This window comes from Solanum stenotomum, chromosome 4, assembly GCF_019186545.1.
Source record: "Solanum stenotomum isolate F172 chromosome 4, ASM1918654v1, whole genome shotgun sequence".
NCBI lineage: Eukaryota > Viridiplantae > Streptophyta > Magnoliopsida > Solanales > Solanaceae > Solanum > Solanum stenotomum.
The window spans coordinates 51,629,948-51,648,673 of record NC_064285.1 but is presented as its reverse complement, the minus strand read 5'-3'; the positions used below and the strand labels follow the sequence as shown (position 1 = coordinate 51,648,673).

The 18,726-nt window shown below is 35.8% G+C and overlaps 1 protein-coding gene across 1 annotated transcript; it reads left to right on the top strand.

Moving 5' to 3' along the window:
• Window positions 1-1,979: 1,979 nt before the first annotated feature.
• LOC125863128 (uncharacterized) lies at window positions 1,980-18,423 on the top strand. The gene is made up of 7 exons (XM_049543277.1): window positions 1,980-2,138; window positions 4,194-4,643; window positions 6,742-6,794; window positions 7,018-7,082; window positions 7,204-7,282; window positions 16,944-17,249; window positions 17,794-18,423. Exons 2-7 carry the CDS (start codon window positions 4,216-4,218, stop codon window positions 17,946-17,948), a joined length of 1,086 nt encoding a protein of 361 aa, XP_049399234.1. The 5' UTR covers window positions 1,980-2,138; window positions 4,194-4,215; the 3' UTR covers window positions 17,949-18,423.
• The last annotated feature ends 303 nt before the right edge of the window (window positions 18,424-18,726 follow it).

Here is an 18,726-nt window from a genome sequence, read left to right as displayed (position 1 = left end):
ACAGTCATAAATTCATTTCGTTCATCATTACAGGGACAACAAATTTAAAAAAAGTATTCGAATACTTCAACACAAAATTAAGTATTAGATAAGTTGTCATGTTTTTCAAACACACAAAATTAGTTGAAACATTGTATATGTGAATCAACAACAATCCATGAGTGTCATATATCTTATTTATACCTTCTCAAATATTTTCGAACTTAGTAACACAAAAACATCTTTATTTTAGTTCCATCAATAATATGAGTGTCCAAAAAATAGAGATGATAGACAAGTTTAAACAATAACACTTCTTCATCATTAAATCATCATCACATTAGTCACAAAAAATAAAAAATTATACTATCAACATTGATCTCAATAATAAAAGATACTTGTCAAAGGATTCCTACCAATGTTGATTTTAGTCCTCACCAATAATTTTTGATGCCTAAACAACCTATCAAGCCCATGTATGAAAATTAGGTTAATAGCAGTAGTAACTCAATATAGAGCATTATAACAAATTTAAACTAATTCACCCACAAAAGAGAAGTGAAATTTTCAAATTCTCTTGCAAAATCCAAATTCTCTTGCAAAATTCAAAAGTGAGATATCTACTTTGTTCTTATCCACAAAATGAAATATCTAAGAAACAGTGCTACTAAGGCAAATAAAAATTAATTAAGGTTTTACTCTATTACAAGCAAAAATCTAAAGACAACAATGATATTTCTCTTTAAGGCAAAACAAAGTTAAACTATGACATGCAAAATCACTTTAGTGGATGCAAAATCACAAACCCTATATTCATGATAACAACAAATCTCTACAAACTAACAACAACAGAGACATTTAAGTTAAGAACATGCATAAACAAATAGATAATACATAGATTCAGAAAAAAAAAATCAAAAAACTGAGAGCTTAACCTTAAAAAGAAACTTATTGAGAGCTTGCATAGAAAAGATTACATTGAATTAGAACTATTTAAAGTGAAAGGTTCACAAATAAACTTACGGATTGAGAGCTTACTGTAAATGTAGAAGCTTGATTTATGAGAATTTTATTGATTGAGAGCTTACCGTAAATGAAGAAGCTTGATTTGTGAGAATTGAGAGCTTACCATGAATAGATGAATCTCTCAATTCAGAGAAAATTGAGATATTTAAGCGATTTTGGGTTATGGGTTTCTTTGTATTTTAGGCGATTTTGGATTTCTTTGCATTTGTGAACAACTTTAATTTCCTGAATGACAACAATTTTCTTTTTATGTGAACTGTCCTAAAGCTAATTCAGGAGATTAATTAAATTGTCTTATTTTTAATTAAGAAAGAAGATTATTTTTATGTAAACAATCAATTAAAATTAATTTAATTGTTTTTTCTTTTAGTTAAGAAAAAGAGTATATATAATAAATATTTAATATACTAATACGTTTTAAACTATTAGTGGCAGTTCAAACCATCGTAATTTAAGTCTCAACCGTCATAATTAAAATATTTAATATGACGTATTAAAAAAATGTCGTATTATTTGTTAGTTGTGGCGGTTCATTGGAACCGCCGTAATACATTCGTCGTAATATTTTCGTTATTTTTTTAGTGATTAGTCAATGATACTATAAGAGTATATGTATATTGTTGTGGTATCACTAAGATTTCTTGTTGAGAAATTACTCATTAGTCAATGATATTATAAGAGTATATATACTCTTATAGTATCATTGACTAATGAGTAATTTCTCAACAAGAAACCTTAGTGATACCAATACAATATATATATATATATTGATTTAGTATCAATCAAGCAAAATTATCAACCTTAATGATACTAATATAATATATGATACAAAATTAGTTAAAGTATATAATATAATTATTTAATAGGGTATGAATATAAATGAGTATGAATATTTATAATTATTTTACTTTTATGGGTATTTGCTTAGTTTCCCCTTTAATTAACCCAAGTCCATAATCCATAGAGGAGGCGCTAAAAAGTAAGGCCCAAAATCTTATCACAGCAGAGTTTGTTGTTGGGAAAACAAAGAATAGCCACAGCCACACTCACTCCTCTGTCTCAGCCGTAAACTTGGCATATCTTTCTCCGGCGAATTCCTCGACGATCTTTGTTTCTCCCCAAAAACAGGGCTGGTAATGTTCCCTTCTCTCTCTCCTCTTATCTTTTGTAGATTTTTTTTTACATCTGTGTATTTGGACTCAGCTTCAGTAATCCCCTACAGTACTGAGTAGTTCTACCCAAACTCTTCAACCGCTAGGGCACCCCCTTAGTTCCAATCATTTTATGCAATTCTCTAAACATTTATTTATCTTTTGTATAAAAGAAGAAAATTGGAATTACACAATGAAACCCTAAAATGTGAAACTGATAAATTTTACACTTTATGTGAGTTTGTTTTATTGGGTACCAAGTTTAAGACAGGTCTATGAAACATGGTTGTCCAAAACAGGCTATACAAGTGTCTGTGGCTATAGATTACTATCTCATTAGGGGTAAATGAAAAGTTTAGAGTTTAATTCTTTCTAAATATAGACAAGTGTCCTCTGAATTAACCGTGGTGCACTTGCGGGAAACTCCTTGCCGAGGGCCTGTGCACCCCCGGGATTAGTCGGGGCTCAAAGAGACTCGGACACCCGGTGCAAATCAAAAAAAAAAAAAACAAGTGTCCTTTTTGGGACAAACTTAAAAGGGAAAGAGTATCACATAATTTGGGATAGAGAGTAATTCATTTTCCGTATCTTGTTATATAATACAAATAATTTCATGGCAATTTTTTTATTTTTTGGTAACCTGCCTATTTTCATTCATAACCAAAATTGTATCTTTACAAACAGAGTAGTATTGGACTAACTACTCACTCATCAATACAAACAAAATCTACTAACCTATAACCTTCTATACAAATACATCCTAAATAGATCAGCGATTCAATTATATATAGCTAATCCGAAACTAAGGGTAGATTTCATGTCAATTTTGGTCTTGAATGTTGAGCGTTGTGATGTTGTGAGATTAATGTATAACATGTTGTGATAATTATCACCTATAATGACCAAAAAATTTGTTGCCAACCAAGATCATTAATTATGAAGTATTAATAGCAGGGTCTATATTAGTTGGAAATGGAAATGTAAATGAAATTGAGATTATTCTTTTATAGGATTAGCAAAAAACCTCTGCTTGGGAGTTGAAATAGCCATTTGATAATATCTATAATGGATTTGGAACTTTATAGTTATTTTTCCTTGCATTACTTTGTAGTGTTAATAGTTACTTATCTTAATTTTTTTCTTCATCGCGCCTCTTTTACTAAAGTTCGTGCTTTAATTGAGTTTGAATTTAAAGCTGCAGCAAAACTTGGCACTATTTTACTCTCTTCTCCTTTGACAACATTTCTCAATCATCTCATCTACTTCAAATGTAAACTGTTTTTGCACACTTCCCTCTTTGAAAACCATGTCAATGTGTAACAATCATATGTTCCTTCACTGTAGAGTTATTGCCCAAATATAGTATGTGTTTCAAAACCTTATCCAAGATCCTTGGGTGATGCTTGTGCATATTGCAGACCTACTAAGCTGCTGGATGAGAAGAGGGGGGAGTAAAATGCAGAAAAAATGGTGGAATCTAGTTCCATCTTGCATATGGTGGTCAATTTGGAGGGAAAGAAACAATAGATGTTTTAAGAATATTACTAACCCTATGCAGAAAGTAAAAGAAAGCTGCATTAATACTCTTTTTTTGGTGTATAGAAGAGGGTATAGATGAAGTAGATCAGTTAGTAGATTTCCTAGGCTCTTTTGTAATTTTTGTTTGGTTGCCAGCATACCTTCATTGCCGATGAATACAACTTTACCATTCTCAAAAAAAAAAAAAAAAAAAAAAAAGTCAATGGGTAAGATTATCTAAGTAGGGTGCAATTGATTATTCTGTGCAGAATTTTAAACGGTTTTGATTCCAGAAAATGTGATTTGAAATAGAACATTAAAAATGTTTTTTGACACATCTCAAATGCAAAGCGGTAACAGAGATCATACAAAATGTTCATGCGATATTGCAATTTTTTTTGGCATGCCAAAATTTAGTATTGATTTCAATATTGTGAGCGGGAAGTATTTATCTTTTGAAAAGAAATTTGGTTGTTACCAACTGTGGGCATTTTTAACAATTAAGATTCACGTCTGCAGTTAAGGAATCTGCTTGTGGAATATGCCGTATCTGGTTCGTGATCATCTGTTTATTGGCAACATAGGCGATGCAGCGGAGGTTCTTCAGCATGGTAGTGATGAAATTACACATATCTTGTCCGTCCTTAGCTCAGCTTCAATCTCCTTTTTCTCAGAATGGCGTTCTGGGATTTCGATACCAACCAAGGAGATCCAGAAGGAATATGTTGGGTATTCGGGAAATGCAGATGCTATAACTGATGAGACTAAGAGCTCATCAACACCTAAGAAGCTCCTGTACTTGCTTGAGAATGCAGGGAAAGATTTGAAGTTTATAAGGATGGCTGTGCCCTTGAGAGACATGGAGAATGAGAATTTGCTGGATTCTTTAGATGTTTGTTTGGATTTTATCGAAGAAAGTAGAAAAGAGGGGTCTGTATTGGTGCATTGCTTTGCTGGTGTATCAAGAAGGTATTGCTTCTACATGGCTCGTATGCTCATTCTTTTAGGGGGTTGGTTACGTCCCAACTTCTGGGTGCAGTAAATTAGACGGGGCATTCTACTAAGTCCTGATGGACCTTCACCCAGTAGAATGGTCATATATTACAAAAAAAACATTTATGAATGAGGAAGCTTATACTACATCTTAGAAAATGGAAATACTCTTGCAAAGTATGTTGTGTGTGTGTATGTGACTTGGCATGAAGTTTTAAAAAGAAAGTAATACTTTTGAAACTTGTGGTAAAACAAGCCATTGAGGTTTGTGTGACTATAAATCATCTAACTAAGGATAACATGAGAAGTTTAAAGTTAAATTATTTGTAGATAAGAAAAGGTGATATTCTTTTTGTAATAGACTAAAAAGGAATGTATGCCACATAATTTGAGACTAAGAGAGTATTGTTTTTTTAAGAAGTTGCAGTTCCTTTCCTGTCCACACAAAAGCAATATATTCAGTTTTTCTCCAACCTAAATGTGGATTAACCAGCTTAATTTGGATGTGTACTGATTCTTGATGTTCTCAAGTCTCATTTCATATGGAACCCTTTTTTTTAAAAAAAAAACTTGCTGATATTATAACATGATCTTCACTTTGACTTCTAGTACCAATGCACCATCTGTTTTTGGACCCTATTCCGTTATCAGGATTCCTCTGTAATTGGATGTACTAAAATCTGTTTTAAGTTGCTTTAGCTGACCTGGGAAGACTTCTCACCAGTTGAAAAAGTGCAACTCCTCGTGAAATGAATATAGGTTGAATGATACAATAAAAAAGATGTGCCAGATGTGGACATCTACCTTTTAGTACATTGAGCAGTCCGTGAGCTATTCATACCTATTGCAGAGGATTCAGATTCATACAATGGTTCCTTTTGCTTTTTTTCATGAATCAGTTGAAGTTAACTTACTGCATAGGCTGCTGCTTCGCTATAAAAATGACAACAATTTGTCAAGGCTTAGTACCTGCTACTTTAAGCAGTTACATGCATGCTGAACCTTAACCTCGGGTTCTTTCTTTCTTTTGTCAAGATAAAACTCATCCATTAATATCAATTATTGAGTTTTGGAAGATGAGATAGGGTATATTGCTTATCAATTAACTTGCCAAACTAGTAAAAATGAATTTAGTTTCATTTCAATGTAAAGATACGAATGGTTTGATTTGTTACCATTAAGAGATAATATGCCGCTTTCAGAGTTGAAACATAACTTTGGTAACAGGCTACTGAATAGGACTATTACAATGTACAATATTTTTCCTTTTCTTTTTGGGTTGAAGATATTTATGTTACTCTCTTTTATATATTTATCAATAAGACAAGCATAAACATGGGGTCTAAAATGATGATCCTTGCTTGGCGAAGATGAAATTGGTCATAAATTAAGATTCCATGTCAAACAACTTGGTCAAAAATCAAGATTTTCATTGGCTAATACTGTTTGTTCTTTTTGGGTTGGGAAGGGGGGATAAGGACCTAGGTTCTAGGGCCTAACTCTATCATTTATTCGATCTTTCTGCTTAGATGCAAAAACTCCCCTGCCCTATTAAATTTTGACTATAGTAAAGTTTGAGTTTTACCCATAGCGGTCAATATGATCAATCACCAGCATAAGTTTGTAAGTTTCTTTCTAGGTTCATTATTTGGCTTCATTATAGTCTCTGGTTATGTTACAGTGAAGTGGAAATTCTGATATATTTGGCCTAACCAAACCTAAGAAATTCATCTATAAACAAATGAACTGCTGCTCATTTCATTTTCAGTTAAATTGTGTTTGATGGTTGCCTAACTTTTCACCTACTTTGGGCATAATTCCATACATATTGTTGCACGATGTTTGTGGTTGTGTAAAAGAACAGTAATTAAGTTATCTCCAATAAGATTCTTTTCCACTGCCATGGTTATTATGTACCTTTCCACCTGAATGTAAGAATGCTTGGAGATGCTTCCTGGCCTATGGCTCTAATGGAGGGCAAGCAGTCTAGGTTTTCTTGGTAAATTTTCTACTGCTTACAATATCCTGCTAATTTTTGACCAATTGACACTCTTGTTTGCTCTTTTGGTTTCAGTGCAGCCATCATTGCAGCTTACCTGATGAAAACTGAACAACTATCTCAAGAAGGTTTGATCAATCTCTTTATTCTGTTTCTACTTTGGGCCTTCACTATGGAATACCGGAGAGCATAATTTCAACACAGTAACTGTTGGTGGCTTCCGTTTGAGCTGCCTGAAAAAATTGCACAATTTGCTAAGAATTAGAGATTATTCTTCTGCTTTTATGCACCTTGAAGATCATCCCTTTGTCCTTATTATTGTTTGAAATTTCTTCTGCTTTGTTTCTACAGATGCGATTGAATCTCTACGTCAAAGCTGTGAATTTGTCTGCCCAAATGATGGTTTTCTAGATCAGGTGAAATAGGCAGTAAGAAGTGATTTGTAAGCAACACTTTATGATCATTAATGAAATTAGTTTCCTGCTTTGTCCAGTACCTGACTGGATTCTGAGTGAATTTTGTATCTTTTGTCTGCAGTTGAAAATGTTTGAACAGATGGGTTTCAAAGTAGATCATGCAAGCAGCGTTTACAAACGCTTCCACCTTAAAGTCCTAGGTCCACTTTCTCACTTTTCTTTGTCTATCGTCAGATTATTATTACTTATTACTTAACTACATAGAAGATAGAAAATGGGGAAAATCCTGAATATGCAAGGTACGTTAGGTAGGTTTGTTTTAGATCAATCCAATAATTTGTACAAACTTAGAGTGCATTGACTGAAGGATATGGGAAATATTATCTCTCATAAATCTCTTCTTCATCGATCTCCTCTAAAATATTGGATATCTGATACAACTCAAAGTTGATTGTCGCCTTGATCACCAAAAAATTTCAGTTACTACAACTTTCATCATCAGGATTCACATGGAAAAAAGGTTATATTTCAGATCAGGGGGAAATCTTATGATCTTACGGAGACAACTTCTTTATCAGAGACATGGTATGATTGGGTGGAGACGGCGAGAATGTCGATCAGCAGAATGGTGCTTACTGCTTAGTAGGGGAGCTTTACTCTGTCTATGTAAAAGGCTCAAGGAAGCTTTTGAAAACAGAGGGAAGAGGTTAAAATATTGGAGATGCCGAGAGTGTTCGACTTATATTTATTACCCCCAAAAGTTCAATGAATATGGCCGTGTTTTTTCAGTTATAACAGTGAAGGGATAGGCTAGAACAGTAATCATTTTACCAGAGAATGCATTCAATGAGGGATGGGGTAGCCTGGCCATTAAAGTAGAAAAACTTCATTAAGAGAGAGACAGAAACATGCGGTGCATTTATTACAACAGGGGAAGCAACTATCAATACAGGCAATGGGGGAGTCAATTACCAAGAGGCATTACAAAAAAGTAAATGGAATCAAAAGGAGGCAAAAGTGTTTGAAAATGAGAAGCTTCTGATGACAACCTCGGGCTCAGAGGAGAATGAGCTTCTGCGCAGATGCCTAGTGAGGAGATTCTGTGGTGGAGAAGAGGCTCCTGCCTGCAATGAAATTCAGGAGATGGGCACAGCATACTTAGAAAGATGCTGCTAATATTTAGGTTTACGACATGATAGACTATAGCTATGGAACAGGGTGTTATAGCTATGGAACAAGGAGGTCATGAAAAAGAGTAGAGCTGATTGCGGTGGTTGGTTGGAGAACGAGGAAGAAACTGAACTCAAAATCATCTGTGATGGGCTAGAATCAGAGTTCAAGGACCAAAAGAAAGATACCGTCGAAAATAGAGATCGCAGATTGTGATTTAATATATACCTTGCCGATATGGTGTGGTGTGGAACTCCGGTGACCTACAGATCGGCGATGGAGGCTGAAACCTCTGATTGAGGTGATAGCCAGGCTACAACAGAAATTGTAGCGGACAACTATACTCTTACAATAGACGGGATCTTACATTGAAAAGGAGAAGTAGCAGGAGAGGATAGCTTAGGGTTTGACATTAACAAGGACAAGGGAAATTTATCAGGGGCAAGTCATGTGTCAAAGGGGTGTGGGGTCCCTGCTGATTTATTAATAGCGGAATCCTCTTTTATTTTGATTGGGTAAGAAGAATCTTTTCAAGAAGGAGGTCCGATTCCTTTTTCAGAAACCAATAGACCGGTTGGGATTTTTAATTAAGGAAGTCCAATGGATTCACAAAACCCTTTACACATTCCATTTAAAGAAAGTTGGGCAAATCAGAAAAAGCCTATGAACATTCCAGTATTGATGGGGACACAGAGTTCCGCATGTGAATGGCAATAAGTCAGTAACTCCCAAGAACTCTCAGAGCCTCCCTGTGGATAATATGCAGATCAAAGCAATTACTTAAAGATGTGAAATAGTTTCAAGCGAGCTGGATAGCACTAAGAGAGTTGGCAGTGAGGGGGAAGAAGGCTCTATGAAGTTCTTTGGAGAACAACTGGTGGAGTATGAGGACCCTAAACCGTTAGCAGTGGATGACAACATTGTCGAAGATGTCATCAAATCACAAGCCACACTAAAGTTTCATCTCAATCTAATCAAACGTAGTCGTTTCTTTGTAGTCTCTACCAAGGGGTAAAAGTTTTTTTTAATTTTTTTTTAGTATTGTGCGGTACGAAAAAAAAAATTCTCTTTAATCATGAAATTGGAGCAGAACATGCCAAGGGAGAATCAGAAGTCAGAGGATAGCTCATCAATCAGTAACAACAAACAACAACAGTGTCCCAAAGAAATTTAGGGGGTGTTTGGATTAGCCTATTTTTAGGTGCTTTTGGCTTTTAAGCACTTTTTAGTTTGGAGGTGTTTGGAAAAGTTAAAAAGTGCCTTTAAGCACTCATTTTTAGGCCAAAAAAGTTATAAAATAAGCCAAAAGTAGGGTATCCCCTACTTATGACTTTTAGCTTTTGACTTATAAGTTACTTTTTATAAGCTTATCCAAACGGGCACTTAATTTTCAACATGAATTCAAGGATGGTGAGCCAAGAATAAGAAGGAGAGGACTAACTATTATGGAACAATGAGGATGAAATTAGTATCATCGAACGTTAGGGGTCTAAATGATGAAAGGAAAAGGGATTAATCAGAAATCTAATTTAGTCAATTGGGGGTAGATATCTGTATTTGAGTAGAAACTAAATTTGAGGGCAATGTTAGTAATTTGTTGCATACTATTTTGGAACAATCAATTGGGGGGGGGGGGTTGCATTTGGAGGTAGTGGGGTGCAGTGGAGGGATCCTAATACTATGGAACAAAAGGGTCTGGTTAGGGGAGTTAGTAGAGAGAGAGAGTGGTGAACAATGCATTACTTGCAAATTAAGAGGTTAGAACTAGGATCTAACATGGTATTTGACGGCTTTCTATGCCAAGTGCAAAAGAATGGAGAGGAGGGAAAGGGTTCTTTTGATGGTAATTAGGAGCTATGAGAAATCTTTGTGAAGGGTTGTGGGTAGTGTGTGGTGACTTTATTGTCATCAGATATCCATCAGAAAGAGCAAACCGTTCATCAACCAATAGGGCTATGTTAAAATTCTCTAATTGTATTGAAGAGGTGGAGCTTGATCCTTGTATATTTGGAGGGTCTTTCACTTGGAGAAGAGGAGAGAACCATACAACTGAATCAAGAATTGAAAGAGTTACGCTTCCTCTCAATGGGAGGAACTTTTCACCCTCATTAGACAATCGACTCTTCCAAAGTTGGTAGTTGACCATAACCCAATTCTACTGACTTGTGGAGACATGCGTCAAGATATCTTACTTCAAATTTGAAAATTGGTGGAGGCTTCAAGGAAAAAGTGAGTATCTGCCTTTTTGGTGGTCATCATTTGTAGTTACTTGTACAACCAGGTTTGTTTTAGCTGAAAGTCGAAACTTCTAAAAGGGAAATTGAAGGAATGGAGCAAGCATAGGAGCAACTGGTAACACAAGGAAGAGATCCTTAACCAATTGTCCAAATAGGAGATTCTTCAGGAGCAAAGATCACTTACAAATGATGAATTCATGCAAAAAATAAATTTGGTAATGTCTTTGAAGAAGTTAAAATGAAGAGGTAGGGTGGAGACAAAGATCCAAAATACAATGGTTGAAACAGTGGGACAAGAACACCAAGTATTTTTCGTAGAATAGCAACATCACACAAAAGGTACAGCATCATAGACTCTTTGAAAGTGGAGGGAAGCAATATCACTGATCCTACCGACATAAAGATGGCCATCAAGAGTTTCTATCAATATATATAGAAGGAGGCGGAAGCTTGGAGGCCATAATTACAATTGTAGGGGTTACTTGTATTAATGAGGATGAGAAGGAAGAGTTACATAAACAAATTGAAGACAAGGAGATTCTAGAATGCACTAAACTTTGTGCTATGGATAGGCCCGATGGTTTTCTCATGTACGCCCCTGGTTCCAATGGTTTTCACATGTCCTTTTATTTTTATTTTCTGGGAAGTGATAAAAGAAGACATCAAATGTGGGATACAAGGGTTCTATGATAATCAGAGGACTGACAGAAGTTTCAATGCAACTTTTGTGGCTCTCATCCCAAAGAAAGCGTGCTTCTAGTGAGGAAGGAACCCTATGGAAGGAGGTGATAGTGGCAAAGTATGGGGAATTGAACCCATGGTGTACAGAGATAGTGTCAGAACCCTATGGATGGGGAGTATGGAGGTCAATCAGAGCTTTATGGAACTCTATGGAAGAATGTGTGTTTCTCAAAATTGGAAATGACAACAAGATCAAGTTTTGGAGAGATGGATGGATTGATCAAATTCCTCTAAGTGAGTCATTCCCAGATCTTTTCTCAATCTGCAACAATCCTGAAGCCAGAGTATGTGAATGCTGGACAACTCAAGGCTGGGACCTATCCTTCAGAAGGCTATTGAATGACTGGGAAGTAGATAGAGTGGCTTCTTTCCTGGGAAAATTGGGGGGAACCAATCTAGTAACAAATGCACCAGATAGAGTTATTTGGAAGCACAAGAAGGATGGCAAATTCACAGTAAACAGTGCTTACAAGAAAGGCATACAAGTTGGGGTTAGAGGCTACCATCATCACTGGAAGAGTATTTGGAGAGGATTGATCCCCACCAAAGTGAAATGCTTCACTTGGTTAGTCATCAAAAGAGCCTGCTTGACTCAAGAAGTGCTTCAGAAGAAAGGAAAGCAACTAGTCCCTAGGTGTTTCCTATGCAATTTGACTGGGGAAACAAACAATCACCTATTTTTACATTGCAAATTCACTGCACAGTTCTGGGAGCTGTTTCTCAACATCACATGTGTAGCTGGTCTATGCCAGAACACACCTCTGATCTTTTTAAATGTTGGATCAGAAGAGGGGGTAGCAAGACTCAAAAGAAGTGGTGGAAGCTAATACCATCATGCATATGGTGGTCAGTGTGGAAGGAAAGAAATGGGAGATGTTTTGAAGATAGATCTAATTCCATTCACAAAGTAAAATGGAATTGTTTGATATCTTTACTTTTTTGGTGTAAACAACTCTGGATAGAAGATGTAGATCAAATTATAGAATTAATAGGGAGCTTGTAATTTCGCTTAGGGCTGTAAATTTTGAAGGTGGCCAGCATGTCCTTAATGCTGAAGAATACAACTTTACCAATGTTCAAAAAAAAAAAAAAGAAAGCAGGTGCTTCTGTATTGAAGGACTTCAAACCTATAAGTCTGACCACAAGCATATACAAGGTGATAATAGCAAAGATACTAGCTGAAAGACTGAAAATGGTGGTGGGTAAGTTGGTCAACAAGGATCAGATAACCTTGATTAAAGAGAGACAGATCACGGATAGTGCACTTATAGTTGGTGAATGTGTGGATTCAAGATTGAAAGGTGATGAGCCTGGTGTAATGTGCAAACTGGATATTAAAAAGGCTTATGATCAGGTAAATTGGATGTTCTTGTTGAACACCTCTCAGACAAATGGGTTTTGGAGAGAAGTGGTTGGGGTGGATTAATTTTTGCATCAGCACCGTCAAATTTTCTATTTTGGTGAATGGTGAACCAGTGGGCTTCTTCCCTTCCGAAAGGGGACTTAAACAGGGTGACCACCTATCCCCCTTTCTTTTTAGTTTGGCAATGAAAGGTTGACAGCTTGATGAGAATAGCAATTCAAAATAGGTGGATTAAAGGTTTTCAGATAGAGGGTAGCAATGGACAAGTTAAAGAAATCTGTCATTTTATATATGCAGATGAAACTATCATTTTTTGTGAACCTCAGGAGGACCAGCTAAGATTCATCAAAACAATCTTACTGTTTTTGAAGTTGCCTCAGGTCTGAAAGTGAATTGGGGAAAAGGCAATTGGAGGTGGCCAACATTTAGAATCTCGTAGATATTCTGGGATGCAAAGTGGAGAATACGCCTACAGCTTACTTAGGCAGGCCTTTAGGCAATAAACACAAGTAAATAGATATTTGGGATGGTTTTGTGGAGAAAACATCAAGGAGATGAGCAAGATGGAAGGCTCAATGTTTGTCTCTGAGAGGCAGACACACCCTCATCAATTCAGTGCTAGACTCCGTTCCTACTTATGTCATGTCATTATTCCCATTACCTGCCAAAGTTTTGAAGAAACTGGACAGATTAATGATGGACTGACTTTGGCATGGATGCAAAGAAATTAAAGGTTATAACTGGTCAAATGGGAGATAAGTTTTAACATAAGAGACAAAGGGGGTTTAGGTATCAGAGATTTGAGGAAACAAAACAAAAGTCTTTTGATGAAGTGCTTATGGAGATATAATGAAGAGGGACAAGCCTTATGAAAGGATGTCATCAGATCCCAAGTATGGTGAGCACAATTCTTGGTGCAGTAATATTAGTGCTTGATGCCTATGGGGTGGGGGTCCGAAGAACTATCGGATACATATGGACAAAACTTGAAGCTAATATGTACATTGAAGTGGGAGATGGTTGGAGAACTAAATTCTGGGCAGTTACCCGAACAAACAGATCCTCTAAAGGAATCCTTTCCAGATATGTTCTTACTATGTAGTTAATCCAAATGTCAATGTCAATGAATGTTGGACAACACGGGTGTAATCTGGTTTCAGAAGGCTTTTGAATGACTGAGAAGTGGAGACATTTTCCAAATTGCTAGAGCTATTTGAAAAATTTCCTGGCACCAGCAGTGCAGTGCTTTTGATTCTTTGAGATGGAAACATAGTAATGATGAGGCTTTCACTGTTAGCAGGGCATACAAAATGGAAAGCCCCCAGCGAAGCAGCTGTCAGTAGAGTGGAGAAAGGTATGGAGAAACTTAGCACCAACTAAGGTAAATTGCTTTACATGGTTGGTTGCTAATAGGGCTTGCCTGACACATGAAGTGTTGAAGTGAAAGAAAAAGTTATAGTATCTTGGAATTCATTATATAGAAAGGCAGAAGAGCAACAAGCATCTATTCCTGCGTTGCAACTTTACAACACAAATTTGGGCCATCTTCCTTAGTCTCACAAAGACAAATTGGGCCATGCCTGAGCATACTGTAGACTTGTTGAGTTGCTGGATAAGAAGAGGGAAGCAAGGGCCAAAAGGCATGGTGGAGGATAATTCCACACTGCATTTGGTGGACAGTAAAAAAAGGAACAATAGAAACTTTGAAGATAGGTCCGATTCCATTTAGAAGGTTAAATGGCATTGTATTGTATTTTTCCATGTTTGATGTAAAGAGAAAGGTTTAGAGGAAAGAGAACTGATTGTAGAATTATTAGGATCTTTGCAAATATTTTTCTCTTTTCCTTTTGTTCCTCTCTGTTTTTTGAAGGTCGCCAGCATATCTTTATTGCTGAAGAATTCAACATTACCATTTTCCAAAAAAATGATGTAGGGAATATTCAATATTCTAATGGAGGCTTCAAATCCCTTGGGCGCCCTATTCTTGATTTTTACAAAATGAATTGTCTCTAGAGTTTGTAACCATGCACTAGTCGAACAACCCATGCTACCAAGATTTAGTTCTTAGTACAAGATTTCTTGAATTTGCTATTTGTTTCCATTCTTCTGATCTCATGACTACTCTCTAAAGGTGAACTGTCATGATTTATTAATACTTTCAAGTGTTTGAGGATGTGATATCTTGTTCTAGTTATTTTGTGGATTATGAATATTTAGGGTTACCAAATCATTGATGCTCATATTTCCCTCTTTTGGTTCTCAAGTAGGGACTGCCTAAGAGCTGGTGGTCCAGCATTAGATATATATGAAATGTGAGACCTCCAAGACTCATCATAGCCAACTATTATATGAAGAATTGATGTTCTACATGTATTGTGCCACCACCTGTGAGGTAAACGATGCCATGAAAATGTGAGAACTAGAAAAACCTGAGGTCCAAATGGTATCTCATAGTGGTTTGAAAGTGTCTTGGGAGAGATTGAATTAGTATGGCTAACCAAGCTATTCAATGTTGCAGTATGGGGTAGAAAGGTGCAAAAGGAGTGGACAAAGAGTACCTTTTTGTCTGTATATAAGTACAAGGATATCCCAAGAAGTGGATAACTTACGAGTCATACAATGTAACTTTTGGAAAGAGTGATAGAGTGTAGAGTTGGGCACATTACAAAGACATAACTATTTTAGATTTAAGCTCGATAGATCTACAACATAATTTATATTTTTTTAAGAAGATTGTGGGAAAATGATTAGAAAAAAAGAAGTATTTACAAAGTGGTATATTCATTGACATAGAGAAAGCATATGATAGAGTGCTGAGAAAAGTCCTTTGTTTTGAGAAGGTAAATTATTTTTTTGAGAAGGCGAGAAAAGTCCTTTGTTGGAGAAGGAACTAATTGATAAATACAGAAGATCTGTGCGAGAGCGCGGTCACAAATCTAAAAACAATGAGAGGAGATACAGAGGTGCTTCCCAGTGATGTGCATTTACAGCAGGCCTTTGCCTTGAGCTTGTATTTTTGAACTTTGTTGCGAATGAAATAATACAAGAGATGAGGTTTTATGGTGCTATCTGCAGATTGTATCGTGTTAATCGACGAAACTGGCAAGGCAGTCGATCAAAAGTTAGAATTACGAAGAATCACTCTATAGAGTAACAATTTTAGAACTAGTAAAAGTAAGACTAATTGCCTGTTTGGCGAAACTTTTGGGAGGTCAGAAGTGCTTACTTTTTAGAAGGGAGGTGTTTGCCAAGCTTTTAAGAGAAGATAAGTGCTTTTAGGTAGTAGAAAAAAGTAGCTTTTCTCCAAAACTGCTTTTTTGAAAAGCACTTTTGAGAAAGTACACTTAAAAGCACTTTTTAAAAGCTTGGCTAAACACTACTTGCTGCTCAAAAGTGTTTTTCAAATTGATTAGCCCAGCACAAACGGCTTCTCACTTGTGGTCCAAATAGGGTAGAATAGATATAGATGATTTGTATTGCCAGCCTTGACCAGTTTGGCCTTGACGAAGAGTTGATTGACAAGATTTATTGAATTTTGAAACTTCACCTTACTCAAAAAAAAAAAAAAGATTTATTGAATTTTGGATGATTTGTGAAGAAGTACTCCTTTTGTTTAAGGGTCCATCTTTAGAAACATATCTACTTTTTTTTTTAAAATTAAAGAAACATATCTACTTTTCCCTAGTTTCTATGAGCTGATTTTTAATTATTTTAAAAATTGCTACTGGTTTTATCAGTAAATCATTTTCACAAGTTATTCCCAAAACCTTTTAGCTTGTTTGTGTTCAAGGGAACAGAACTTGATTAAACCTGTTCTTCATTTTATGGAATGACTTCTACAATGATTTGGTAAAAATATTACTCCTACTTCCAATTTCAAATTTTTTTTTTTTTACTCCTGCTAGCTTGTATCATTGGTTAGCTGATTAGAAGCTTTATGCAAGATTTCATTGTTGTGGAGGTTGGAAGAAACCAAGCCGTTGTTTAGCAGTCTACAACTCAGAAAATTCGACTAGAACCATGAGGATAAATACTTAAACTTTTTCCCGTGAGAGAAAGATGAGCATTAAATAAACCTTCCACTTCCAAAGTAATGATGATCCAACCACCACCAGACCTCCAGTACAAGACAAATATATTGCTGGAAATAAACCATATCAGATGAATGTAGACTTGTGGAAAGTTATTTCTTTTCTTTTCCTTTTCTTCTGAATATTCTCTGAAGTATACAACAGTCTCAACTGTTGGATGGTAATGCAACATCTTGAACTTTGCATAAATACATGTTGCCGAACAACATTGCATGTTATAGTTCTCCCTTTGAAATAAATAGTCTTTTTAATGTATCAGGTGACTGTTATAATCGTGGAGAAAGAATAGACACCTCTAAATTTGGGGCTGATCCAGGCTTCGCAGCAGAAAATATTTCCTCAGATGTGGATGTATCCTTGTCTAAGGAAACAACTCCTGCTCGAACTTACCGCTGCAAGAAATGCCGGAGAGTTGTAGCACTGCAGGGGAATGTTGTGGATCATGTTCCAGGAGAGGGCGAGATGGCATTTGAGTGGCATAAAAGGAAAAGTGGCAATCCTTTTAACAAACCTGATGAGGAGTGTTCATCTGTCTTTGTTGAGCCTTTAAAATGGATGAGGACAGGTACAGCATACTAGATCACCTCCATTTATTGCTAGCCAACATTACCTATACATGGTTGTCACAGTTCATGGAGCAATAATTAAGCCAAATTGTTAAGTTAATGTAAACTTGGGTCACCACGAAGGATGGGATTAATTCAGATCAATATTGTTAATATATCTTGAGAAACCTTTTCAATGGCTATACTCTCTCCCGAGTGATGGTGGACATAAAACTAGATACATATGAGAGAACACATCTGATGTGATGAATACCTATTCATGAACTTTATAGGCATTATATTTGCAAATGAGTGGACCTTCTCTATGCAGAACATATTTTCTTAGGACAGAAATGCAATAACTAGGACCCTATTTTAGCATCCTTTGTGTTGCCCTTTATGAAATATTCTATACATGGTTTAACATGTGAAGGCTAGCTGACTCTTATTAAACAGAATATATTGCTTAGCAAACATCCCCGCTTTCTTGGTCATATTTTTGTACAATGTTGGATTTCTGCATTGCATCTTTTTTCTGATCTGCCTCTGAAATGTGGCGTGCAGTTGAAGAAGGTGCCATGGAGGGCAAGCTTTTATGTGCGCATTGTGAAGCTCGTTTGGGTTACTTCAACTGGTCAGGCATTCAATGCAGTTGTGGAAGCTGGATAACACCAGCCTTTCAACTCCATAAAAGCCGAGTGGATATCAGCAGCATGTGAAATTTTATGATAGGGAAAGCTCCTACTCAAGTCGAGACATTGAGAAAGTTCTGGCATTTCACCCTGTCACACACCCAGTGCTTGACGTATTCCTGGAAATACGTTGGGAACTTATTATACATTAAAACCAAACTAATCTGGCTATACAGTTTTGATAACATCTGCAAAGATTAAAAAAAAATATACTAGGGAACCAGTCCCTCTTTACCTGCTCTTTCATGATGATCTGGATATAAATTACTTAGAGGCCTGGGATTGGGCTGCTGCACATCTTATAGGATTTATACTCATTAGCTGTAAGAGCGTGTACTTGAGCACTTTCTTGTCCAATGGAAGTGTTATCTGCATCAGTTTATGAAATTGTATGAATTTATCTGTTTGTCAATTATGTTTGATGGCTTTCTACATCACATTTTAACACCCACATTTCACTCATTGTTGGGTAAGATCTTTAAAACATATTTTGTATTGGAAATTGAACCTCCAGATTAGGGCATCTCCAATCCTACAATCTATTTTACTTTTCAAATATAGAGTTCTCTATTTTTTTTAGACAATCAATTCCTACTCAATTCTTTATTTCTCTCTAAAAATGAATCATTTTCTTTCTCCTCAATATTATATTATTATTTCTATTTCACTCTTATTTTCTTATTTCATAATATAAATCCTTTATTTCTTTTTCCGATATAATTTTCATGTGAGATAAAATTTTATTTTTTCAATTTTTTATTTAATATAAAATTATATTTTATTCTAAATTTTTAAATAATATAAG